This window comes from Syngnathus typhle, linkage group LG4 (genome assembly GCF_033458585.1).
Source record: "Syngnathus typhle isolate RoL2023-S1 ecotype Sweden linkage group LG4, RoL_Styp_1.0, whole genome shotgun sequence".
In the NCBI taxonomy this organism is placed as follows: domain Eukaryota; kingdom Metazoa; phylum Chordata; class Actinopteri; order Syngnathiformes; family Syngnathidae; genus Syngnathus; species Syngnathus typhle.
Genome location: NC_083741.1, coordinates 8,044,193 through 8,072,058, shown reverse-complemented (window position 1 = coordinate 8,072,058; position 27,866 = coordinate 8,044,193). Strand labels below are relative to the sequence as shown.

At 38.8% G+C, this 27,866-nt stretch overlaps 1 protein-coding gene across 15 annotated transcripts in view; it reads right to left on the bottom strand.

Annotated features, from left to right (window-relative positions):
• Positions 1–33: 33 nt before the first annotated feature.
• ppip5k1a (diphosphoinositol pentakisphosphate kinase 1a) overlaps positions 34–27,866 on the bottom strand; it is a 31,971-nt gene continuing 4,138 nt past the window's right edge. For 3 of the 15 annotated variants that reach the window (XM_061276767.1, XM_061276771.1, XM_061276769.1), the window contains exons 7-31: positions 24,093–24,194; positions 23,068–23,229; positions 22,848–22,969; positions 22,645–22,746; positions 22,372–22,458; positions 22,214–22,289; positions 22,029–22,138; positions 21,321–21,406; positions 21,085–21,210; positions 20,585–20,706; positions 20,055–20,237; positions 19,825–19,966; positions 18,171–18,394; positions 17,851–17,978; positions 17,656–17,770; positions 17,465–17,572; positions 16,620–16,745; positions 16,395–16,535; positions 14,574–14,667; positions 12,993–13,118; positions 11,406–11,468; positions 5,536–5,715; positions 3,737–3,874; positions 3,539–3,655; positions 34–2,379 (exon numbers count right to left, since the gene is read on the bottom strand). In XM_061276767.1, coding sequence (XP_061132751.1) covers positions 1,745–2,379; positions 3,539–3,655; positions 3,737–3,874; positions 5,536–5,715; positions 11,406–11,468; positions 12,993–13,118; positions 14,574–14,667; positions 16,395–16,535; positions 16,620–16,745; positions 17,465–17,572; positions 17,656–17,770; positions 17,851–17,978; positions 18,171–18,394; positions 19,825–19,966; positions 20,055–20,237; positions 20,585–20,706; positions 21,085–21,210; positions 21,321–21,406; positions 22,029–22,138; positions 22,214–22,289; positions 22,372–22,458; positions 22,645–22,746; positions 22,848–22,969; positions 23,068–23,229; positions 24,093–24,194 — 3,615 coding nt within the window. In that variant the 3' untranslated portion in view covers positions 34–1,744. The remainder of the gene's footprint in view (positions 2,380–3,538; positions 3,656–3,736; positions 3,875–5,535; positions 5,716–11,405; positions 11,469–12,992; positions 13,119–14,573; positions 14,668–16,394; positions 16,536–16,619; positions 16,746–17,464; positions 17,573–17,655; positions 17,771–17,850; positions 17,979–18,170; positions 18,395–19,824; positions 19,967–20,054; positions 20,238–20,584; positions 20,707–21,084; positions 21,211–21,320; positions 21,407–22,028; positions 22,139–22,213; positions 22,290–22,371; positions 22,459–22,644; positions 22,747–22,847; positions 22,970–23,067; positions 23,230–24,092; positions 24,195–27,866) is intronic. The other 12 variants (XM_061276770.1, XM_061276772.1, XM_061276774.1 and 9 more) reach the window with 9 other exon arrangements.

The window sequence follows — 27,866 nt, the reverse complement described above, 5'->3', positions numbered from 1 at the left end:
AAAGAATTGCATACAAAAAAAGCCCCCAAGAAATCATTAATCAAAACATCTGTTTCAAGGAAACAGTGTATTTGTTTATTTCATGATTAGGTCACTCATAATGAAATAATTTTCCCTCCTGAACATAAATACTTTTGAAATTTGATATAATTCTTTGTCTTGATCCATATACAAGGGAGTTGTCAGAAGGTTTACGCTAAAAGATTTCCACATTATTAATGAAGCAAAAATAAAACCTGGACTGAACCAAAAAGCAGCACAATGGTGCCATTACCTCCCCAGTGCACACGGAATAGATGATTGTAAAGTTTCAACAACTCACTTGTGCCATCTCGCCATATAGGATCGTAGATTAAAGTGGAACATCAGCCTAATCGTATAACCTGAATAACTTTCTAACACAAAGCAAAACACAATTATGCTTGCTACATAAGTGCTTGCCACAAGAAAAGCACCTTCAAAAGTAAAATGTCACCTTTGACTAAAGTACTTGTTTTGAAAAGTTGCCACAATACGAGGTCAGTTTTGCCCAACTGTTATTGAATATACTGTTCTCTCGTCAAAATAAATCTTTCTTTTCTAACAAGAAACTTTGAAAGTATTAAGGACTTTGGCAGTTAGCAGTACACTACACACATTTCCACTTTATACATAGTACAAACTCTGTCGATGCAGCTCTGGGCAAGCGATAAGTGTCAGTTCAAGCGGCCGTTTGATTAGGAGCCAACGACTATAGCGAGGTAGCGAGGTGCTACCACAATGATATGCAACATGAATAATAACAGGTTTGATTTACTCTTAGCTGCCTTTACGATAGCCTCTGGGATTAATTGTACTGTAACAAATGAAAATGAAGACAAATCAACTAAAGTAAATGTTAATGTAATTTGTTTGACGACTGGACATGACAAATCATGTCCAGGATCGGTAAAGAATGCTCCAAATTGCCTCGAACCAGACTCCCTCACTGGAAACTGTAGGAAGGCTGTTCTTTCTGCAAATTATTAATGTCATCTTTCTGCCTAAATTTTTTCCAACTGCCCACTTTTGTTTAGAAATAATATTGCACTTTCTGTAAATCCAATCAAATTCATTTCCCTTCTCCAAGTTTGTCTGTCATATTATATATTTACTGAAATTGCTGATCCGATTCATAAAAGAAAATCTGGAAAATGATCAGCAGTATTTTTTCATACAACTGAATATAACACACTACCTTCCAAACACCAAGTTAACACTTGTGACTTACGGAAACGCGCAGGGGAACTTTGAGATCCCTGTCCTTAGAGAACAGCATCGTTAAAGGGAAAGTCAATCCACAAATTCTTTACAATAATTATCTGTTTATAATCCATCTCAGGGGCTGCCGCTTGCTGTCGACTGAAAATGACATCACAGTTGCCAGGTCACAACCAATTATTGCTCGGCTTCAGAAAACTTGGCTGCCCAGAGATGGATCAAAACAGGTGGATTTTGCCTGATGAATACAAATTCCTATTAATCAGAACAGTTTCGACGAGGTGGGCTGCTCAGAACACATTACAAAGAAAATTCAGGGGTTGACTTGCCTTTTAAAGGTTACGTCTGATGGACTGGACAAGTAGTTTGTTAGATTAGGCTCATGTCAGCATATTGATACGGGTAACAAACAGCATTGGCAAGATAAAAGAGTCCCGGGACAGAGGAGAGAGCCAGTATTCTGTTCAGTACCCACTAACGCCTGGTAGTTTCGTGTCCATCTGCATCATGGTTCTGCTGGAGGATCAGCCTTGACCTCAAGAGGTGTCTCAGACTCTGGGGGACTCTCTGGACTGTTTATCCACAAGTCCACCGACTCCTGGGTGTCGAAGAACTCGTCGTGTCCTTCGGGAGACATAGGCGTCTGGGAGCTGGAACCCGCCTCACTGCTGCTCTCTCGGAGCTCCAGTAGTACAGGGAGCGAGCTCGGGAGACAGAAGCCTTCCATCCGACCTAGAGAGAGCTCACCGAGTGGGGAGCAGGGTGGCCTCAAAGCAGCATCGAGAACGCCACCACTGGGAAGGTCCGCGGCTAAACAAGTTTCTTGGCCTTCCGGTGTGTGTTCGGGATCATCAAATTGACGATCAGTACCGTGACATTGCTCGCTATCATCTTCTGGGGAGTTATTTGGAGTCTGTGGTACTTCAGGGAGGGTTGAGACAGCAGAGAAATTTGGGTCAAAAACCTGCGATGCCAATGGAGGTGCTGACTGGGAAGGGAGGTTTTGAGAGGAATGGGTTTCCTCACTACTCTGAGGAGTGAGTGAAATCTTATCACTAAAACTGAAACGTGGGGAGATGTCGGCCGTAGTCGGAGAAGATGGTCCGGCGCTAGATACGGTACTGGATGGACCACTGCTATCTGTTGGTATAGGAAAACCAAAGTACAAATTAGAATAAGACAAAATTGTAATTTGCAACATTGAGATAAACGTTAGGCAAGCCCCCTCCATTGTTAAAACTCACCTTAAAGCAGTTTTATTCTTTGGCTTTTGACCCAGCATGAGACTGCACCATTTTAGAGCTTTAGGGTGTTTATGTTGTGAATTTATTGTTTTAACTGTGTGGTTTTCATATTTCTGACTTTTACTTTATGTACATGTAGCTGTGGTCATTTGTAAAGTCAGGTCTACAAACTAACATGTTTTACAAAAAGCACTTTGCCCCTAATTTACTTGAGGTTGCGCTTTAAAAAAAATTAGGGGCACACATGGGAAGTTGGAAAACTATTCACATACCGCTGCATTTTACCAAAATAGTTGCAAAAACTGCAGTGATTTAAAAAAAAAAAAAAAAAAAAAAAAAAAGTTTTTAGGCGTGCACATGGGAAATTGGAAAACTATTCACATTCTGCTGCATTTTACCATGATAGTTACAGAAAGTGCAGTGATTTAAATCCACATTTTATTTGGTAAGTTTTGACAAAACATAAACCTTAAAATATAAGTTAATGTTATTTTGAAATGTGAAGTTGTTTCGGTCGTGTGACAATATTATATTCCCAAGCTAGCAAAATGAGTAAAATAAACAGATATATTTGGAAAGTATCTTTGCAATGGGGAAAAGGCCAAACAAAGATTCAACACAAGAGCCTATGTATGGCCAAGATGCATTTCACAGTCAATACCAGACAACCCACTTCAAATATAGCTTTACTACCAAAGTTATTACGACACACAAAGCCCAATTTGTGGCAGGCGGTTCTCCAATGAGTCAACTATGCCTTTAAAACAGTGAATTTGCGTTTGTTATTGTACCATTGCACTCCCGCCAAGCCGGTAGGCGGTAAATAATGGATGGATGGATTCATAAATAAAATTATCATTCAAAAATGACCGCCATTAAAAACACCCCCCCCAAAAAAAAGAACACCCACACAAATATTTTTCCACGGCACTGTATATTCTAAATATTTTGTGACTGAACTTGGACCTAATTGTACTGCTTGGTGATGAGCCCCATTTCTTAAGTAAGCAAAGGGAACACTTGAACAGTATAACTCAAATAAGGTCAATACTCACACCACGGAGGTCTGTCCGAACGAGACTTGAGAGACATGGACGAGGAAAGGGCTTTGTGGGGGATGTACGAACCATCTCCTGATGGATGGCTGTGTGCCCCAAACATGGCTGACAGCGCTGCGGAGACAAAAGTCCAAACATGAAGCGGTGATTAGTCCAAATATTCACACTAGTCTAATTTCATATACAGTGGCTAACCTCTGGAGGTCCTTGTATGTGGATCTCCAGCACTCTCACACACACTTGTGAGGAACTCATTGACTTGTTTGAGTGACAATGAGTTGTGTAGTGTTTCCAGAGGATAGATGGAGGGCACCATGGAGCATCCTTCAAAGCCTGTGGTACAGGAGAGGAATGATATAGACATACAGACATTAAAAGCTCTTAGTTGGTCTGGGTGGCCAGATGAGCACCTGGACTGAACCACACTGGGTGCAACATGAGAAAGCGGGTTCAATACTCCGCACTTAATACTCAATATCCAGCTTTCTTCACAACACAGGTTAACATGTTGTGAGAACTGCTACCAGATTCTACCATTCATCTCCACACAGCTATGTTTCAAAACCCATGCTGGATGTCAACACAACATTGTGCCATATCAAATAAGTTTTACAAATCAGAGGCCCAAGCAGATTCTAAAACTCCAACAGCCCTCCTGCACACACTTGCCTCGAGCAGCACACAGCAGCTGCAAAATCAGGTCTGACACGTTATAAAAGTCAGTTTAACTGGTGTTAGTAGTCAACAGAGCTGCTCAGTTGCAAAGCATTGAGCTCCAACTCAATCGTCATCATCTACAATCTGAGCGATGCAGAAGAACAAGCAAAAGTTACGGCTATTCGGCATTTGGATGAAATTTCAGGGTGAACCTAGAATGCATTGTGACGTTTGAAACAAATCTTTGGTAAAGTCCAACTGTTTAATGTTTCATTACTTTATGCCCAACTTTCTGCACTCTAACAAGAAGCTGAATGGCAAAATTCAGAACAGTTATTTGATCCTTGAACTAACCAACACATTTCCAGCCTCGAGAGTCACAGTGTCATCCTCAGGTTGCAACAGAGCAAGAGTAACTGGAAAAGGCATGTCTTTGGCAATTAAAAAAATTGTTGTGAATTTTGCCATTCAGGTCCTTGTTAAAGAACAGCAAATTGAACAAAAAATACTGAAACTTTGAACAGTTGGACATTCAAAATTTTACACAAGATCAAATTGAGTTCAACTATAAATGTTGCAGTGCATCTCAGGTTCATCTCGGAATTTCACCGAATACCTAGCCCTAACTTTTTGTGAGTGGCGTGGAACGCATTCACAAACTTGTGATATTATATTTATATAATACACTTATATATAAACATAAGAATGAATAAAGCTAATTTCAACACATTTTAATTTAGGAATATTGCATAAAAGTAAAATGTGTTTTGGTCAGTAAGTCAGTAAAATGAATGAATAAATAAATATGAATTAAAAAAAAAAAAGATCCACAAGATGACAGGAATTGGCATGTTGTGTTGGTAAGCTGATAAGGACATTACAAAGAGAAGTTGTTAGATGTTTATTTATTGATGGAAATATTTATACGCTGTAGATTCTACTACTTCTACCAATATCACTGGCATTCCAGTTCTAATAGCTTGTCTTGTACCTGTAGTAAATTTATTATTTAAATACGCATATGCAAAATTACAAAAAAATACAATTAAAAATATTATTTGATTCATATCAGTTTGAACCCCCCCCGATATTTTTGGTAAGATCTTTGTATCTAATCAATTAGTAGATGCAGACAATTTGCCTTCAATTTACCAGGGTGGGGAAGGTTTGCACCAAGCCAGCTTGCAGTCTGCATAGCCACAGAAACAGGCAAGCATGCATCAACATCGAGTGGCAAAACACGAGTCCACCACAGGCCAAGCACAGTCCAAGACTACACCGTTTGCAGTGGTTGGACGAGGCATAGATTGGGCATCTAGGGCGGGCCAGGGTCTAACCATGAAGGTACTCTATGGGGTCCTGGCCAGAGATAAGCCAGTTTCGGAAGAGGCGGAGGTGGTAGGAGCACTGGTGGAGATGATGGGTGAGTGCACCGTCGAGAGAGAGGTGGCAGCCCAGACTGAGTTCTGAGGAGAACCGACTCAACAACTGGGCCACATGGTGCTCCTCCAATGGCTCTGGAGAAGAACAGGGAGAGCGAGGATGGACACAAAGGAACAGAAGACCAACAATACCAAAGACATGGGATGATAGATTGTAAGGCTGAAAGATGAGCCGGCAAGAAGACACTGCAGTAGATGAGCGGAAAAATAAGACAGCGACATTTATGTTTGTCAATGGGGGGCGAGCTGTATGTAGATGTCAAGTCATAGACGCCCCAATTGTGCAGTTATTTTAAAGTAATGGTAATTCTACTGAACATTCCATTTTAAAGCTTTTAAGAAACAAACAAAAAAAAAAGCTATTGGTCATTGTGTGGAAATACAACTTTAACATGAGGAGCAAATCTTGCGGGACTGCAACACAGTGAGCTAATCAAAGGTATACTACCATTTTTGCTTTTTTTGCTATTTTTGGCACCACAGCAGGATTTGGGAATTTTGCAATGAGTAAACGTTTGTGATGACCGAAATTTAAACTTATTTTCAACATGGAAAAGTGGTACACATGTCTGTCTGGCTGCTCAATACATAATTGTTGTTGACAATAACACTGGTCAACAAAGTTTTATTTTATTAATATTATACATATTATATGTTTGAAAATCAGAGGTGTAAGTAAACCTTCGTACATTTATTTTTTGATATGAACCCAAATCCGTCCTTGTTTTTTCTGTAGCACACCAAGTTTCAAGAATAATATAATATAATATAATATAATATAATATAATATAATATAATATAATATAATATAATATAATATAATATAATATAATATAATATAATATAATATAATATAATATAATATAATATAATATACAACATGTAACGGTCATATATTTAGTAATATTTATGAATTAAGGGTTACATGGCAGTCTCCTGAATCATTGTAGCTATGGATTAACACACATGGTAAAATATGCATTGCGCAAGTCAAATTTAAAAACCTTCTAAAGGCTGATTTTCTAGGGGAAAAAAAAAAGAAAAACATTTCTTTTCACGAATGCACAGCTGACAGTAATACAGAAAAATCCTCATTCTAGTCACTTGTGCTCTCTGCCTCATTAAAAAGCGTTTTTTATTTTTTAATGAATGTATATATTGTATACCTATGTATTTTCAAATGGTTTATCAGTACCATTTTGGGTGGGCAAGGGGTCCCGAGGTTGGGTGGGTGTGAGGGAGGAATTTGTTGGTGGTGAGTTTGGGTCTTTGTGGTCAGGTTTTATGGGTTGCTTTTACATTGTTAAATTGTTTTATTTATTTTTATCGGTATCACTTTGAGTTGCACATGAATGATACGGTGTAATAGAAATTAGGTTGCGTTAACACATCAGTTGGATTCAGTCTTAATAGTGACGCACCTCAGAGGCACAAGCATTCATTTCTGTCCACCACTACACTGGTTAAAGGTGATGCTTTAATGTTTTTCACACCAGTCAACTTCTTTTTGGTCTTGACTTAAGAATGTGCAGCATTATTCATTACCTACACCGCTTGTTCTCAATGGGGTCATGGGTCAGCTGACAGTGTAGCGAGTCAATTGCAGGGAATAACTACTCTCAGTAACCTGGAAATTCTACAGCGTTCAATTAATCTCACATAGATGTTTTCAGAGGAAGCCTCAGTACCGAGAGAACATGAAAACCAGCTATAAATGCTAGGAAGGAAATTTAAGCCGTTTGTGATGTGACTTGCCATAAAAGCAGTAATTGCTTGTCTGTCATGCAACCAAAAACTATTTTGAGAGCAGGTAACTTTTTCCATCAGATGTTGCTAATGTTAGATTGATTGCAGCTATTTGACATTAGAGAAGATGGTCGATTATTGGACGAAGGAAAAAAACTGTTCTTGAACCGATTCTTTTGATGTTCCATGTGACTTATAATCATAATAATAATCAAAATGTTTTTAAAATATCAGTCATCAAATATTAACAGCTAACAAACAGTTAGAAGAAGCTCAATCTGCTAAGCCAATACACGTGCTAAACAAAAATATCAGCTTCATAAGATTAGGTATCAAAATCACTAAACTTTGACGATTAACTTGGCACTGACACGAACCTGATCAGAAGCTGAGGGAGGTATAAAAACTCCTCCAAACATGCACTTTTGTCGTTCTGTCGGGAAGAGCTCAATCCCAGGTTACAATTATTTTGTGAGTGCAATCATTTTGAGATTCAGAGTGAACAGGAGAAAGGTTAAAACATTTGTGTTAGTGTGGTTTAAAACAATGTACTTCATTCAAATTCAAATAAACGCGTAGGAATGTTTAGACGCAAAATCACCAGCCCGCGTAACTGTGTGTACGACGATGAATCAGAATTCATTCTAAATGATAGCACGTGTAATAAGGGTGGAGGAAAAAAAATTAGATATTGCAACATATTGTTGCAATCTCTGTTAGAATAAATAACTGATACACTGACAGCAAATATCAATATTTTATGACAACACACTAACGCAACGCACATAATTGCGTAAAATAGATTTAACCCGTTGTCACCGTCAGTACTTAATCGCTCGTTCTTGTTGCGGGGATGCTAATCCCATAAATTGGGTAAAATAGGCAGAAGCAGAGGCCTTCAAAGAAGAAAGGATGCAAAGACCCACCTGCAGGATTTGACCCAAAAGTGTGGAGACTCTTCAGGACTGACAAACACTGGATAAAAAAATATACAATCTGCAAGAACTGTTTTCCAAGCCGTAACAGCACCACTATGAATCTACAAAGCCATCTTGTTCGCTCTCATGGTGAACGCCACAAAGGTTATAATAAAGACAAACCAAGTCAGCCTACGATCACTACAGTTGTGAGCTACCCAATCACACTTCACAGCATTCCCACATTGTATACTAATGCTATAGCAAAAGTGAAGGGAGTGAAGCTAAATGCGTGTGATGCAAGTTCGACTGGCGTTTCAGAATCACAAAGAAGTACGCTGTTCTTGTTTACAAAACTATCAATTTTCATTTACCGTATTTTCTGGACTATAAGGTGCACCGGACTATAAGGCGCACCTTCAATGAATGGCCCATTTTAAAACTTTGTCCTTATATAAGGCGCACCGGACTATAAGGCGCACCATTAATGCATCATGTCAGATTTTTAATCCAAATCAAATCATTCTCTATTTATCATTTCTATTTCAACTTCAGACGCAACAAATTAATTTATAATCACAAAATAATGATCCATAGTCGTTTTGATTCATGATTCATAGTCTTCAGCGGGCCACTTATGATTGATTTCATGACACAATGCTTCGGGCCAGTTTAGATTTAGGAATTTAGTCCATATATAAGGCGCACCGGACTATAAGGCGCACTGTCGGCTTTTGAGAGAATTTTAGGTTTTTAGGTGCGCCTTATAGTCTGGAAAATACGGTACTTTAATATGTCCAGCAGTGTAGTGTTATTCATGTTAATGCACTTTAATTAAAAACTATACAGTGTTTTAAGTCAGCCAACAATCACTACTGCGGAGTTGTTTCCCTTTGGGTCGCCGAGGGCACAGAGTATCACAGAGTATGAAGCAGTACGCTGTTCTTGTTTACAAAACTATGAAGTTACATTTTCTTTAATGTGTCTAGCAGTGATGTGATATTTATGTTAATGCAATTTAATCAATTGAAATGAATTGTGAGTTACCCCTATCGGCCAATCCTGAGAATACCACCCCAACAGTGAAATATGGGGGGTGGCAGCATCATGTTGAGGTGGTGGTTTGCTGTCGGAGGTACTGGTGCACTTTGCAAACGAGATGGCATCATGAGGAAAGAACATTATGTGGAAATACTGAAGCAACATCTCAAGGAAGTCCAAGGTTGGGCACAAATGAGTGTTCCAAATTCACAATGAGATGAAGGATACTACCAAACTGGTTACAAAGTGGAGTCAGGAGAACAAAGTCGATTTATCGGCAGGGTCATCTAAAAGACCTGATCTCAGGCCTATTAAGAAAAAATTATGGGCAGACCTGAAACGAACGAGCAAGCCTTGTAGCCTCACAAACCTGGTTCTGTTAGACCAGTTCAGTCAGGAGAATCAGGCGATAATTCCTGCCAAAAGGCAATGGTACCAAATGCAAATGAAATGCAGCCATGGTCGGGTCACCAAACTTCATCTTGAAGGTTTCCTGACCCAATCGGCTGTTTTTAGGCTCGTCACCCAAGGATGGAGTGACAGGTCTTATGAAGCTCTGCTAACAAACTACAAATATGTCCGACCGGGGGCTGGAGGTGGCGGGGTGTGAAGTATCTCACTTGCATTTAAAGAGACCGCACCAAAACGCCTTGGTTGCAAATGCTACTCAGAACAGGGGTAAAAGAAGGGCCTATGATAACGAGGAATTTAGACAAAAGCATTGCTGTTCCACTTTACATAGACCACAACTGAATGATTAAAATGTAAAAAGAAAAGATTTATAAGCATGATGTCTACTTTAAATTAATAATCACGGATTTTGAATGTCAATGATTTTGATTGTCAATGTAGTCATAACTTGTCAACTTATCTTGGCAGCCCTCTTGTGAATAACTTGGTCATAACAGATAAACAGGCTTAGCGTACATTAAGGTATTGTAACAAAAAATGTATTTGCTCTGTTGAAGAAAGAGATAAACATGGTGTCAAAATAAAGAGCAAAATAATTTTTAAAAATTGCACCGTATTATAAGTGTGCACACAAACACAAACTTGCCCACACAATTTGATGCTAGTCATCCAGACAGCCATTAGAAAACTATCCATCCTGATTAGTTCAAAAGCGAAACACAAACTAACAAGTCAATTAATAGGAATTCCTTTACACTATTCATCACAAAATCTGAATTTTAATCCATAATAAAAGAAATTGAAAAAAAACCCATGATTTTCCAATACATGATTTATTATTCCCTAACAGAACAAAATCAAAAGAAACTGTCCCAAAATATTGTAAAACAACTGTCAGTCTTCCTTTAAAACAACTGTCAGTCTTCCTCTAAAGTTCAATGCTTCGTTAATACACAATGACCAGAATCTGAACAAAATATTTCTGAAAAACATGACTCTGAAGTCATTAACCTTTATACTCTGTAGTACTGCCATGAAAAACATACAGAGTCGCCACTGTATATTTTAAACAAAATCGATGCAGTGTGGATGGAATGCAAACACGTTTGCTGAACATGCACTTTTCTGATGAGGAAAAGGTGAAATCACAAGTTGATAGCAGTGACAGTGAATGTTTCGAGCATAACAAAGGATTTTCAGTGACTTTAAGCGCAACTGAGCTTTAAAACAACTCATGCTCCACCAGTTAATCAAAATGGAAGTTACTCATACTGTGCATTAATTAAGTCAATCTACCAGTCAGGGAATTGTTGGATCTTTCGAAAAGGACATTTAATAAATACAGCATAAAGCAATACCAAAATGGAAAGAAAGTCCATATGTAATTTAAAAAAAAATCTACTATCCATTACAAATATCTACGAATTAGTTGAAATCCTAGTTAGAAAGAGAATTTCAATGTTAGAAAAGCGAGAGCAACGATAGATCTCTAACAAACTGAAAACAAACAAAACCAAAACTAAAATGCTGGCGGGCCATATGGGGAAAAAACCAGGGGAAAAAACCAAGGTAAAAAAAATTTAAAAAAAGGTTTGAAGACATGCAAGACAAAAGGTGAGATAATAATATACTTGAAAGAGGCAGACGTACCATTAGTCGGATGCTTTGCAAACGACACAGAAAATCGTTTTACTGCCGGCATAGACAACAATTCTGAGGAAACAAAAATTCACTAATGTTACTAGGATCCACAATAAGTTGTTGATCATATGTTATCAGCACTTTCGCTAGTAAAAAATACTAATATGGAAAAATGTTTAGGTCTACCTTCCCTTCCCTTGTATTTGTACCCAACTTAATTCCTCAAATACAAACTTTAAGAGCTGTCACTATCAGTACTCAAGTTAATATAATGAGAATGAAAAACACTACCTAGATTTAGTGGCCCTCTCCATTTACTGCATTTAGCATGAAAAAAATCAAATAAAATCAAAATATGAAACAAAAATCCAGACTGGATCAAGACTAAAATGTCTCCACTGGTAAACCTCAAAATGAGACGCAACAAGATGGATGACAAAGACGAACGAAAGTGCGATGAGGGTGGCAGCAGTGACGAGAAGAATGTTTATATGATACAACACTGACACCTACTGAACAATATTACAGACTTCAATATCAGCTACGCAACCGTTGAAGCAGAGGCAAACGCATCATAGCGCCCTTAGTTCTAATTATCTATACATTATCACACAGTATTGATTGGAAAGGTAATGGCAAGTATTTTTACCTGTTAGGCCAAAATACAGAAAGTCACATTATATAACTGCTAATATACAGTAAAACGTTGTATGATTTCGCTAACACTAGAGCACAAATGTTTGGTTTTAGTTTTGATTGCACTTATCTGAAGATGGACTGATCCTCAAGTTAAGTGTCTTAACTGACCACTGAACAGACAGAAAGTCAGTGCAGCTGGGCTCATGGAGAGAACTAAAAATGGCATGTTGGGATTTGGAGTATAAGAGCCAGGTGATGAACAAAGGCGACCATTGTTTTTCTCCAAAAGTGATCAGATTCTATTGACGAAAAAACAAATACTACTGAAAGATCACTTACACACAACAACACACCAATAGCATTACAGTACTACAACTACTCTTTACTAGATTTAAACCAGTGAAATGGGATTTTTATGTAATTAAACATTCGCTGCAAAATATGTGTTGGAGTTAAACCGCAATCGGACAGACAATGATCTGAGACTTCATCTGAAATTATAAGAGGCAATTGTGCAATAGCCAACAACTATTGTTCTTTATATCCTATAGCGTTTTGAACTGGCCTTGAAGTAGCATGTATATGAACTACTGAAATGAAACATGCTAATCAATGTGGTGTGGAGAAAGAATGATGAGGAAAACACATTTGTGTGACTAAAATGGATATGGATCTTAATATGCAGTGACTAAAACAGGACTGGAAACATTTAATTATTGATGTATGGGCATGAATAATAAACATTGCCTTGCTTAACACGTATTATACTGTATATCCTTACAGCTGTCATCTTTTTAAATTTAACTCATACATGTGTAGCTGTATATCTGTATACAGTACATTTACATGCCCAGACTCCACAGGGCCTCATTCCAGATGTTGTATTAAATAGTGAGGTCAAAGATGAAATTTTCACTTTTTTTTTTTTTTCTGCTGTGCTGTGTCTCAAACACATACCGTCTTTGTAGGATAGACTGCTGGTGGAGAATTTTTTGCGGTGTGCGCGCGCGTAGTCCTGCAGGTTAGGGGCACTAGAAGACCCACCTAGGACAGTGGTGCTGAACAGCCCGGCACATTGAGAGCCTGCGAGGGGGGCGGGGGGGTTAGTCACCACTACATATAACATGCTGTTAACTCAAATTACCATCCAAAGAGCGACACAAAGAGAGAAGACACACAAAGAATATAGAAAAAGAGAAACGTGCAGACAGTACCAGAGGAACCCATGCGACCTGAACTCATGTATTCTCTCCACTCTCTGTGCTTCTTGCACAAAGCTGAGAAAACCATCATTGAATGCTCACAGAAGAAAACACTGTCTTCAAAATAAGGGATTTATCTGTAATTTCCAGTTACAATTTCTTTCTGCATGAATGCTGGAAATTAGGGTACATCTGAAGATTTAAGATTTTAAAAAAAGGGCTCACTGATCCGCAAATTGTTTGTCCCGGCAGTGTGTCTAGCATCATGACAAGATCACTTCCAACCAAAAATCATCTGAATGCAAATCCAGAATTCAGTTTTAAAAAGACTTGAACATGAAAGCTCTAAGACAGAATCACCAAGTTTGAGGAGTTCAGGAAGATGTTTGTAACCTAAAAAATGAAATAAATGTAATTTTTATCCTGTGATATTAAAAGGGCTTACAAAAACAGCAATCCAAAAACCAGCATTGCACAGGGGCGCGGACCTGTTGAAACTTTCAAATGGGAAGTCTAACCAGAAAATGTCAATATATTCTGTATAGCCCCACCAGTCTAAACACGGTTTTGCAAAATGCACCCATTTTTATCCATCCAAGATGGCGGCCATTTTGCCACTTGCTGTCGACTAAAAATGACACCACAGTTGCTCAGCGCTCATGTAACAATCAAATCTTGCTCAGTGTGAGTATGTCACATGACCAAACTCTTAAAAAAGGTGTTGGGCACCTGTGATGTAATTTTCGACAGCAAGTGGCAAAATGGCCACTCCCTGAGATGGATAGAAAACGTGTGGATTTTGCTGCTTAATCCACAAACACAAATTCAGAATGCCATATTTAGACTAAATAAGTCTTGCAAGTTTATATATTAGTTGTACTATGTTCATCTTGTTTTCAATTGTCAATTATTTGACTGGTTCTTTTATCACAAATAAAATATTTAGGTTTCATTACCTGACATGTTTCAGCTAACACTCTGATGAAGGCGGAACTGATAGCCGAAACATGTCAGGTAATGAAACCGAAATATTTTGTTTGTGATAAAAGAACCAGTAAAATTAGTTTATGTATTGTTAAAGTTTGATCATTATTCTCATATTTCCCTCAGTGTAAAAGAATTGGCCACACCAATTTTCTTTTACCTGACGGGAGGCTCATAACTGCTCTACGCATATTGTGATTTAGTGTAGTGTAACACTGTAAATGTTGATTCAGAACAATTGGTGTAGTATCCTGAGCAAAGATTTCCAAATAAATGACCAAAAATAAAAAAAAACTGATTCCTCTCCTGCATCATCTAAACACATGCATCTTAAAAGCAACGTGATACTTACCTAACCCACTTTGTTTAATCTCAGGCGACTGACGAGAGCAAAACGAGAAGAGACGATAACTTCCTACTTTGGATGATGACGTCTCTGACAGGACCTGGAGGGAAATTCATTTTCAAGACATTCAATGAAATATATTCCTGTCACCAATGGTGGCTTTAAATTTGAGCAGAGGAGGCCTACAAAGACATTTTGAGATAGAAGTGTGTCAAAATATTATATACCCAAATTGATGTACTATATATATTCAGATTCTATTTTTCTTTAAAATTACCGTTTTTTTCCATGTATAATGTGCAAATTTTAACTAATTTATTGTCCTAAAATCTGGGGTGCGCATTATACATGGGTACAAAAAAAAAGTTTTTTTCTTCTTTTTTTTTTTAAATCCGGATATCATACGGAGGCCGCCATTACAGATGCACTTTCTTCTCTGCTGTTCACTTCAAACACGCTCCATACAAACACAATGCTCTCGTATCAGACGCTTGCTAGACCACCTGCACAATGTACCCTACACAAATCCGAAACATTTCTTCGCTATTGAGTATGCTAGCGCATGCGCAGTGATACTGACCGGCAGAATAACAATATTCCCAAAGATGTTTTTTTTTCTGAAATAATTTTACGTTCACGGACTTAAGTTGGAGTCAAAATTTGGGTGCGTATTATACATGGGTACAGGCTTTTTTCCAGCATCAACATGCCATTTTTAGGGTGCGTATTATACATGGGGGCGCATTATACATGGAAAAAAACGGTACATGAAATGACTGGTAATGTTCTGTTCATTTATTTTATATTGACCAAATGAATAAATTATATATATATATATATATATATATATATATATATATATATATATATATATATATATATATATATATATATATATTTAAAATAATACAAATAAAATAATACACTTCACAATATTGGTAGTACAACCACTTTAAGGAATTCCGCAAAATGGGGGCATGCTTCAAGAGAACACAAACGGAATGGCTGTCTGTATGGTTGCATGAGAGACTTTGATGGTGTTGATAAAGGCAACATAAGTGCACGCCATTGATATTTACCATTCCTACCCTGTGAAATAAATAAGTAAGGGCATGATACACATACACATTTTTATCCCCCAGAAATTTGAGAAAACTCAAGTCCGCAAAAGGTGAACCGCAATATAGCAAGGGAAGACTGTACTGTAATATTTCTGTTTTTGGTGGTGATGAATTTGTCACCCCAATACATTCATGATGTCTAAGGTTTATAAAGCAAGCATCGCAGAGAACAGCAAAGACCACATGCTCTCAGCCAGTCGTCATTGGATTTCAAACTGTTCCGCGGCCTGGCCAAGAGTCAAATAGGACAAATACGATCCGAGGGGCTGACCAAGAGCCAGTCACTCAAAGAAGTCATGCCATGTCATGTCACCAAACACTGAAAATCTATTAACGCTACATTTCCCCGTGTCAGCAAGGGTTCTTGAAGTGCAGTGACAATTGGTTCTGACCTCTTCCAAAACAGTTTTTCAGGTTTACAAAATTTTCAAAATTTAATAAAATGTAAAGTAATGCAGGATGGGCAGACATATGAGTGATTCTCTAAAAGTGTAGTCCAATTGCATGGTCAAACGCTGACTGACTCAATATTGTATTCTAATCAATCACCAGATTTCACTGCTTACAATATCGCAGAGATAAAATGAACAACTTGACTACAATTTGTGCTGTCATTATTATGTTGAGAAGTGAAAAATAGCCATTCTGGCAACTTTTCGTGTGATTATTACAATTAACAATAATTCACAATATGTGTACAACGAACCTCCATAGATCCAGTTTTATGATTTCGTATAAGTGGTGATCTCCTCTGTATGGTGATAGGCTCAGACAGCGGTACAGCTCTGTCCGTCTCATCGCGTGAGAGGTCCTCCAAACTTCCTGGGTCTGTCTGTTTTTGTCCATTCTGAATGAGAAACAAAAAGCGAGCACGACATTATCTGCAAATGACCACCATCTACGGTAGTTGCAAGGAGTGATTGCACTGTACCTGTCGTACCTCTGCCGAAGCTGGCCTGAAGCCAAAGCCAGTGGGTGCATTCGCTTCTTCCTCAACACCTTTAACCCCTGGACTAAAGTGAAGCTCCACATGGAAGCGTTCCTCTGAGGAGAGATCCTTTAAAGAATAAAGTACAATATATAATACTGCCATTACAGGTACCATTTTAAAATTTCAACAGTTAAATATTGACCTATATGATTGTATATTACATTTGGCAATTCATCTATCAAAACTAAATTCAAAATCTTATAATAAATGTTCCCTAGAATTATACCAGTGTAGAAAAAGTGTGTTAAGAATTTATTCCCACTCCGACCCCCCTTTCTGTCAGAATAATGGTTGTGCTTTACATGCCACAAATAGAGACTGATGCCATTCTAGATTTATTATTTTCCTGGTATGCATGCAAACGTTTGAGCAGACTTTAATAATCATGCCACATTTTCATAATGACGAATGAGCGATAAGAACACAGCATTGCGTTTATACAGATACTAACCCATTTGCCTGAAGTTATCACTTGAAGATCAAATCACACTTTATGACTAATTAATGTTGAAACCCTGGTAATTCCAAAGGGTTTGCAAACAATTTCTTACAAGTACAGCGATCCCGACGATCGCGAATTAGCATCTTTCCGCTAACTCGTTAGCCTACCCAGTACTTCTTGTTGGTGACCGTACTTTGCGGATTTCACTTATCGCGGGTGTTTTTTGGAACCAATTAACCGCGATAAACGAGGGATTACTGTATATATTGCGCTCTTATTAATCTACATTTTTGCTGCTGTTGATCTTGGTTAATGATAATGAATGATAACTACAAAATGTCACCTTATTATTGTCCTCATAAAGCATAATGACAATCTGAGTCATGTAGTTGAGTTCAGAAACGGCACAAAGGTAATCCATAGCACGATTCCACTGCTGGTCTTTCTCTTCCTTTGACAAAAAAAGACAAAAATTGTTTTAGTGTGACCTGCTTGAATATACATAGGTAACTATCAAAGAGATTCACATCTTACATCAAGTAAACCACCATAACGGAAAATACTCAGCAGAGAGTGGACGTGACTTTCACTGGTGAAATATAGACGTGTCCTCACATGTCGTCCAGGCGACATGACTCCACGGGAATATCTAGAAACAAGATCTGCCAGTTAATCAAAAACATTCTCAGCTGTCATTTATAGATTTGTGCCCATCATCATTTGACTCACAGAGGGTGAAGCTTGTTGACAGACTCATCCTCATGAGTCCTCTGAAGGTCAAGCTGAATCTTTCTGACCAGTGGAAGGCAGTAGGCATATGCAATGTCCAGCTTCTCAGCTTTATTTATGCCATATTCCTACAACAACAAAACAACATTGATATAGTCAGGATGAGCTGATGAAATAATGTCCTGGCACTTGAAGTACAAAGGCTCAAATTTCTGATAATCTCTAACTCTTCTTTTCTTTCTATAGTTTCCACAAAAAGATTAACTTCTATTTTTCTCTTTGACACAATTAGTATTACAGGATTCTTTACTCTGATTTACCTGTGGGATGACAATGTCAGCCAAAGCACGAGAAAGTCTGAACAACTCCAGTGTGTCTTCCAAACCCAGAGTAGAATTATGAATGACATCATATTTTACACAGTCGTAAATGTCAGGTATTTTACTGATGTCATAACGGCCATTCTTCATGCGGAAGTCTCTCTCAAGTTTGGACCAGCGCTGCAACATCAGCTCTAGAGTTTCACTGTGGTAAAGTTGTAAGTCTGAGGATGGCAAGCACAGAAGACATGCTGGTTACTAATGCACACAATTTCCAAAATTATTGTTGTTATGCGGCACCCGCAACGATGCTGTGTTGTGCGCAAAGCAGTGGACCCTGTAGAGCATAGAGCCTGCTCCCACTGGCATGAATTTTTTCATTTCTAAAGTAATGCTCCACTACCTGTTCCATGACCACTGAAATGTTGGCAAAAATGACAATACCTTAATTTCTAAAACTGCAGCTGTATATAGTATTTTTAAGATTAATATATGCAGTGAAGCAGCTCAACTCAATCAAAAGTGTTGTGCCTTTTAGTGTATCGCTGTTACACGAGAACACAAGATAAAGACGGACGAGCCTGCAACTATCGCCCTCTTTCAGACAATAAACTCCTCATGAAGAAACAAGACGGATGCAGTTTTGTGTGCAGTTATTTTGGTAGCCACAAAAAATTCTCCTGCAAGTTGTGTTCTGAAAATAATTAAAATACGTTAAATTAACTCGCAGGCGGCTCGGTGGGGCACTGGGTAGCACGTCCGCCTCACAGTTAGGAGGGTGCGGGTTCAATTCCACCTCCGGCCATCCCTGAGTGGAGTTTGCATGTTCTCCCCGGGCCCGCATGGGTTTTCTCCGGGCACTCCGGTTTCCTCCCACATCCCAAAAACATGCTTGATAGGCCGATTGAAGACTCCAAATTGTCCCTAGGTGTGAGTGCGAATGGTTGTTTGTCTCTGTGTGCCCTGCGATTAGCTGGCAACCGGTTCAGGGTGTCCCCCGCCTACTGCCCGATGACGGCTGGGATAGGCTCCAGCACTCCCGCAACCCCTGTGGGGACTAAGCGGTTCAGAAGATGGATGGATGGATGGATGGATAGATAAATTAACTCGCCGACGTCCAGACCGGACTTGAATTTTGTCACAAATTTGAGGAGCGAAACGTTAATTTGAGACACACATTTCAAATACTTCATTTTTCCTTCAGATGTAGTATGTTAGTCAGCAACTCACACCTACCTATCATGGTAACGTCTCTAGTGATTTGAAATAAATTAACATCCCGTATTTGAGTCCTGGTGGCTTTTATTAGCACAGAAAATCTGTACATGGTTTAAAGTATTTTGACTTTTTTTTGTGAAGACTCGAAAATGCAGATTTTCATTGTAGGTAGTTTAAGTCCCAGTCAATTCGAGTCTCTTGGATACCAAGTCAATTCCCTTGGATACAAAGCCAAGTTAAGCTTGCCTAAGTTGGAAGCAAGCCAATTGAAAGATTTAAAAAATGACAACTCAAATCGGACTTGAGTGAAGTCATATGACTCGAGTCCCCAATCTCTGTCGCACATAAATCCTCCATCTCTGATACACATGCCAAAATGTTTTTTTCTTGTAAAGATGAAATTTTAGATTAATTCATGAATAATTGAACGACTCACCTGCTGATTTGGGATCTTCCATTCTTTTGCGAATCTGTGCGGTAAGACTTTGAATGAGGGCGTACACCTGGTCACATGTGGCCACTGGGTTCTGCACTATTTTCATAGAATTCACCAATGATGCACTACATGTTGGGGCCAGCTGTCACAAACAGAATCACACACACACATCCACATTACATCAGTCATTATTACACCAAACTCGTTAATAGTCATGGTGGGAGACTCACCCTGTCATAGTCTTCATCAATGAAGTCCCTGTCCTTTTGTAGAATCTCATGGAGTCTGGCTTTAACTCTGTGCTGACAGCCACTGAGCGAGTCGCTGTCACTATCCAACAGCCCGTTCATGTTAGCACTTTTCACCATCTGCACCAGAATGGGAGTCAGCTCACCTTCCAAGGCAAGCAAACCCTGCTCAAACACACACACAAAACATATGGTTATTCACTCGCCTGTTGACCATCAAATTACCAAAGACTATGGGAGCTTGTACCCACTCATGCACACACTTGATGCGTTTGGCGTATGTCAGCTAAAGTGTGGATTAATTTTGTTAAAATAATGGGCCAATTGCTTCATTTGGAATAAGATTATGATACATGGTGCAGATGCGAAGGAGCTCCCATCTATGACGTGCTATCTCTAGCAATAACTGGCCTAATAAAAGAAAGACATCTAAAAAATGTACTTGTCTGAACAAAAGAATTAGCAATGTAAAAGAAAGACTGCAAAAGCATAACTACGGGATTTTCTGGTACCTTTGCAAAAGCTGCAGCAGTCATCTGCACTCTGCCTTCATCAGATGCATATATCTTAAGGTCATGTCTGTAGGTGCTATGCAACCGCAGCAATCCACATCCGGGAAAGCCAGCATAGTCTCCTAGAAGAACAATAGATGCGAAACAGTTTTAGCATTAAGACAAGCCTTAATATAAATACATAAATTATAGGGCCCAATCAATATACATTTTTGAGGCACATGCCAATTTTGGGAGGAAAACATTATTGTTACTCATACTAATACTATGACTCCATTATTAAAAGGGTGGTTGGTTAATTCATTAATTTTTTAAATTCTATATCTTTTTTTATTATTTGTGATTTTGAAAAGAAAGTTCTGACAATGGTATAAGGCAATATCTTTTTCTTGGAAAGTACGACTATACTTGAGTTCAAAACTAAACAAAAATAAAAAACTACCCAGAGTGCATTTCCAGTTTTCAATTAAAAACACGAAATAGACTACTTTGTATCTTACCTTGTCCTCCTGGGTACATACAGCGAAAAGCCCTTCCAAGCTCTTCAGCTTGCACCCTTCCAGCAGGTGTAAGCTCTCCTCCCCACTTCAGTACAAGCAGCAGTGATGGGCCTTCCTTTCGTGTGTCTGTCACAAAAGAACAACAAAAAATAAATCGTCTATTTTCCCCTTCAGCATGTTTGTTTTTCTTTTTTAAGTTTCTTAGATATGCTTATTTTCAGTTGTTTAGTACATGCCTTCTTCTTCACTCGAGGTTTTGGGCTGCCCATAGGGCAAGTAAGTCAGCTGCACTTTTCTGTTGATCCCAGAGAAGTGTCCATACCTTTAATTGTAGAAAAATATGACAATTGAGGAATCATAAAAATAAATGACTACCAAATGCTTCTTGTAATGTTGTTCCTGCAAATACAGTGACTATAAAAAGTCTACACACCCTGTTAAAAATCTTGGATGTTTCCCCCCTTACATAGATTTTTTTTTTTTTTTTAACTTTCCGGTATTTATAAAAAATAAAAATAAAAAAATAAAAAACTAGTGTGTTAATATACTACATTTTCAGCCATCAATAAATACACTGATGCTTTCACAGGCACCCCACCATGAACCATGACAGAAAAGGAAAAATAATCAAAGTGGGGAAAAAACAGGAATAAAATCATTGATGAGAGAGAGAGAAATAGAGAAAGAGAGAAATAGAGAAAAAGAGAGAGAAATAGAAAGAGACAGAAATAAAGAGAAAGAAAGAGAGAAAGAGAAAGAAAGAGAGAAAGAGAAAGAAAGAGAGAAAGAGAAAGAAAGAGAGAGAAAGAGAAAGAAAGAGAGAAAGAGAAAGAGATAAGATAAACCGCCAAATGCTTTTGCAAAAAAGGGGTCTGCTCCCAAAACACTTTTTTTGTTTTTTAAAATGCATGATAATGAACTAAGAAAAGTGACCCATCACTTACATTTCTAGAACAGTTTTTAGCTGCTCAAGTTTGGACTTCTTCTCTTCTATCTCACAGTCACTCTGCTGGCCCAGGTCTGCTAACAACTGCCGTGTGATGTCCAGCACCTCCTGTTGCGGTTCACAAACCAAGCGCCATCAATTTACACCAAGTTAAACACACAACAATTGCAGACGACTTATTACCTGCAGTTGCTTGGGTTTCTTCAGTTTTAATTTCCCAGTTTTGTACCCTCCATATTTTTCAAAAAGGTCAAAAAACCTATGTAAATAACAAATACAGACTGTATTTGATCCAATGGGCGTAAAATATCGTTTCTGCTGTAGAAGGGTTACCAACTTACATGGGGTTGCGAACTTCCATCTTCATCTTCTGCTTTGGTGTTCTGTCTCCATGTCGGATGACAGCTATCACACAGCGCAATTCCATCCTTAAATGTCAAAATATAAACTGACTATTAGATTAGTAATATCAAATCATCTAAAAATGCTGCTGGATACTGCTTTCTCAAAAGAAATGAACTGAATAAGAAATACGAAATAAAAATTAGCTCAACTAAAATTATGCTATTAAAATAGCATACTATGTATAAAACTACAGTACTCCTAGTACTCACATGGTCCCTGAAGTAGTGGGAACAATTGGAATGTCCTCTGCTTCAGTAGGAATGGACCATGGAATCTGAAACTGTGGCGCTAGCTCACGCATCACAATATTCCTTAACAAAACAAAAAAACAAAGAAGGAAAACAATAAGACAAAATGTTCTGGTCAAATACAAATACAAAACACACAATTAATCCAACACGCAGACTGTTACCCAAGGATCTTAGCGCAGTCATCATAGTATTTCATAGAGTTCTTCACAAAACTGAAACCGTTGACGTCGCACACATAGGAGTGCCCATTGGCTCGAAGAAGGTCAAAACCACAAACAGTTTGCTACAAATGAATAGTGAAAGAGAAAAACACTTGTATTTTTATGATTAAAGGTATAGTAGCAGTGTTGAACAGAAAATAACAGCAAAGGCTTTGCTTACCTTGAAGGCTAAACAGACTTTCCGGGCGACCAGTTTCTCCATGGCTGACAGCATGACAGGGTAACGGACCTCCTTGCCCTCGCTGTCACGCTCTACTTTCCCGTCCAGCGCAGGTGACTTTCTCGCTTCAGCATGAGCATAGTCAGGACCCACAGTATAGACCTGGAGTATTAAGACAGACTACTAATCTAGTGATGCTCATGGAAAATACACTGGCTTCTAGAATTCCGAAGCAATTCTCTGAAAAGCTCTGAAACTTAATGTGAAGTGAAGAAAATGTGCAAATGTTTGGTATTTTGCTGACTTTGGTGGATTTCACCTATCACGGGTTCTTTTCGGAACACAATCGCAGCGAGAAATGAGGGATTACTGTATTGTACCTTTACAGTAAATAAAAAACACACACATAATATTGTTGCGCGGCCCAACTCCTCCTGTGCCCTTGTTGGTGCTTCTTCCCTTGCTGTTTTGTCTGCTTTGTCACACACAGCCTGCCACCTGAATTCTGTTTGTCTGACCCGCTATGTAACGTGATGCCACCACGAAGCATGACGCGAGCTTGCTGACCGGCTTGTCAGTCGCCTTGTGCACCCGTTCTAGTGGTGTTCTATCCTGCCTTTTCCCCTAAATAAACAGTATGTGTTGCACATGGTTGTCCTGCTTTGTCCGTGCGCTTGTCCGAAGTGACACACATTGCTCAGAGGCACACCCTCCACTATTAGCTTGTATTTAAACGCCGTACTCCCGTCAATTATAACCCCGCAAAGTAGGGCATTCGTGAAAGGTGAAGCGCGAAGTGGCGAGGAATCACCGTCCTAGTTTTGTTTTTCTTTATTCTTTTTATTATGAATTTAAAAAATTCTATGCAGGACAACCGATGCATTTTGAAGACTTAATAGTATGAAATTGACAGCTAACCCCATTGACACACACAAATCTTTTGACTGTTAAATCGCTATTGTCTTATCCAGAACTTTTCTATACGGCTTTAAAAAAAAAAAAAAAAACACACACACACACATTACCTTGACATCTGTACCATCTGTTGGCATAAACTCTTCATAGATATAAGAGCCTGTCTTCCTCACATTGCTCTCTGGCGAGTACACACTGCTTCTGCTCCCAATCTAGACATGTCAAAAAGTTGATGTTAAACAATGTTAACATTTATGCGCACTTCATAGGTTATAGTGAGCGAAATGTGGTTGTAAACACAGAATGTTTTACAGGCACTGATCTGCAATAAACTCAGAAGAATACAGTTAAGATATTTTTCACGATAAGATGCGTTGTATAATGTTTGAATTAATAATTACATTACACTAATCACCCTTCTTTCCCAAAATCTGCAGACAAAAGTAATGCGTTTGCATTCTACGGTACTGTGTTGTGAATTTAGAGTGCGCTAAATCCGCCAGTCCTGTGCAGCAAAGGGGTTGTTCCATGCCAAATCACCCCAAAGATCCCTGCTCTGACTTGCCTAAAATTTGAGGTTTAGTGTTGTGCCATGACTATCAACATATACACCAAGTTTCATTAAAATCCAAATTTGCTTGGTCAAACCCACTGAGCGATTTGGCATGGAACGACCCAAAGTTATCAGTTTATACGGCAGGCACAGTACATGTTAAGTTTCGGTTGTTGCATTATAGTGGTGAATCAGTGACTAAAAAAAAAAAAAAATGATTAGCTCAGGTTGCAAAGCCTGAACCCCAATATGGCAGTTGGTTATTTCATCCATCCTTTCTTCCCTATTGCAGGTGGCTGTCTTTAGATCAACAGATGTTATTCTAATCCTGACTTCTATTTTTATTCTATTTACCCAGGGCTTACGGCCAGCACTAATTTGAGTTAGCTTGCACCAACAGAAGCTATGTAAATGGTATTATTCCCAGTTGGTGTACAATCCAAGTAATCACCAGGTCTGACCCTGCTTGGATCAGAAAAGACCAGGCCTTCTCAGAGTAGTACTCTATGGCAGCAAAAGTTGAATATTACTGTAATACTTAAATAAAAATGGAGATGTTCTCAGAGTTAGAACTAGTGTTACAAATTGTTTTCCTAATATATCAGCAGCGCTGATATTTCTGGAGGGTAACGTACTCATGGATGAAATTAGATCTAAAGGACCCAGTCCAAACAACTCATCACACTGAAAGGTTAACTCTAAGAGTGAGGCTGGAGAGGGCTTGCTGGTAAGTTTACAGATCTGCCAGGCTGTGAAAATGTGGCCATTCAAATAAAAAAATAAAAGAGGTTTTTTGATGAAATTAAGAAGCTGGGGAACAGTTACAGAAGTACAAATGAAATTTCCAACTACCGTATTTTCCAGACTATAAATTGCACCAGCCATAAAAGGCATAATAAAGAAGAAAAAGACAACTTAAGCCAGGCCTGTTTACAATAGTGGGCAGTAAGAGCATTCCTACAGGTAACTTTGTGAAATCAAGTTACTCACAATGGCTACAATTTTAATTGAACTTTCTTTGTCAATCATTTGTCTGCTTTTGTTTGCATCGCATTGCTAAGGTTTTAAAGTTGTTCCACCTGTACAATAACCTACCTCCTTTTTGCAGCAACAAGTACAAGATCAGGAATATTTCTAAACTCAATGCAGGGGTGTCCAAACTACGGCCCGCGGGCCGCTTTTTATTGGCCCACAGCAAATTCTGAAAACATAATTGAATATGGCCCGCACAAGAAGCTTGAGCTCAACTCTGTTCCACTTCTCAGTTTCAACACTCAACGGAGCCCGCCACACAAATGAAATAAAGCAAAGAAAAACTTTTACCGCGAGTCCCCAGAAATGGCTGCACCGAAGAAACGCAAAATAGCAAGTGAGTGTAGAATATTTCAAACACGTTGGGAAAATGAGTATTTCTTCAAAGAAATCAACAGAGAGTGTGTCTGTTTGATTTGTAATGAAGATCTTGCTGTGATGAAAGAGTATAATGTCCGCGCATTTACTCCCGGGAGCCGTGTCAGAAAGCTCGGTGCACACTCACAAGTGCGTGTGCGTACTCAGTAGTACGTAGTAATTTCATCTATCAGTGCCGAATTTCGAGTGTTGGCTGTGATGTCAATATTCTCGTAATTCGCGCGCTGAGTTTTCAGATACAGTTTTACGCTAATGCCACCCACAAACCTTCCCCTGGAATCCTTCCATTAAAATGAGTGGCCCGAAGAAAAGAAAGGTGGACACTGATCCTGATTGGCTGATGGATCTGTGACGTCACTCGGACACTCCATTGGGTACACACCCATCTTCAGGTGTACCTCCTGATTGGCTGTTGGATCTGTGACATCACTCGGACACTCCATTAGGTACACAGGTTTCAGGTTTACCTAATTTCTGTTTTTTCTTAAACGACAGGCCACTTGATTAGGGAAAAGTCACGATCAAAGCTTAAGTGAAAGTGCCAATTTTAAACTCATGTTAATGTAAGGTATTTCAAACAGTTTGTTCAATGTTATCTGACTCTTCAGATATGAATGAAAGGCAGGATTTGTGTTTTTAGAGTTGTTCACATCTGCCTGAATGGCTTATATTTGGTTATTTTGTCATTTGAAAAATAAAGAAAATTGTGACAATGAAATTTGTTTCATAACAGTGTGTATTTGCATGAAATTTTTGTAGTTAAAAAAAGTCTGCAAAAACTATTGGCCCCCGGGCCCCTTCACTTTACTAAATCTGGCCCTCCTTGCAAAAAGTTTGGACACCCCTGCATTAATGAATTGATTTTTATTTTTATTAAATACGAAGGTTTAATGGTTTTATCTAGTTCTACTTTCTGCAAGTTTTTGCCTCTAAATTCCCTTGTTAAAAAAAAATTCTGAAGGGCAACATATTGTAAAACAGTCAAATGTTATCTTTAATTCATATATATATATTGGAAGTGATGAAAAAAAAAAGAGAATAGAGTAGGTATGTCTTTTTAACAATCCGTTGATTAATCAGTAATTGTTTTAATTTTCTTTCAAATATCGGCATTGGCCTTGAAAAAATTCATATCGGTTAGATAGATTGATTGATAGCTACTAGCTAGCACAGGGGTGGGCAAACTACGGCCCGCGGGCCACATCCGGCCCACGGGACCGTTTAATCCGGCCCGCCAACCCTGAACAAATTGTATTATTAAACTTTTTTTTTTTTGTCATTTTGCCTGCAATGACTGCGTTTTCCCAGTAGATGGCGAAGCGCTCGCCTGCGCATTTACTACCGGAAGCCGTGTCAGAAAGCTCGGTGCACACTCACAAGTGCGTGTACGTACTCAGTAGTACGGACTTGGCGCACTCTCGCTCTATTCGTATCAGTCCCGAATTTAGAGCGTGGGCTTTGACGACAGCATTCTTATAATTCGCGCGCTGAGCTTTCAGATGCAGTTTTGCGCTAAAGCCACCCACAAACCTTCCCCTGGGATCCTTCCATTAAAATGAGTGGCCCGAAAAAAAGAAGTGAGTGCCGAGTGTTTAAAAAAGAGTGGCCAATTTGGCTCGACGTACGCGACGTGACGTTCAGCCACATGAACGTCAACATCAACCCGTCACAGATCAAGGTAAACGGACCAACACCTCGGATCTCGCCTAAGAATTGCCACAACAAATTTTACTCCAGACTATGACGCACTAGCAAAAAAGGGACACCAACAACACTGTTCCCACTGAAAATGAACGGGAGGCTCTCAAGTTTATTGTAAAAAAATGCATTTTGAATATGATTTGTACACATAGCAGGGATTGACACTAGCGACCATTCTCATTTTCAAACAATGCAGGATGCTCAAGGACATTGATGCACC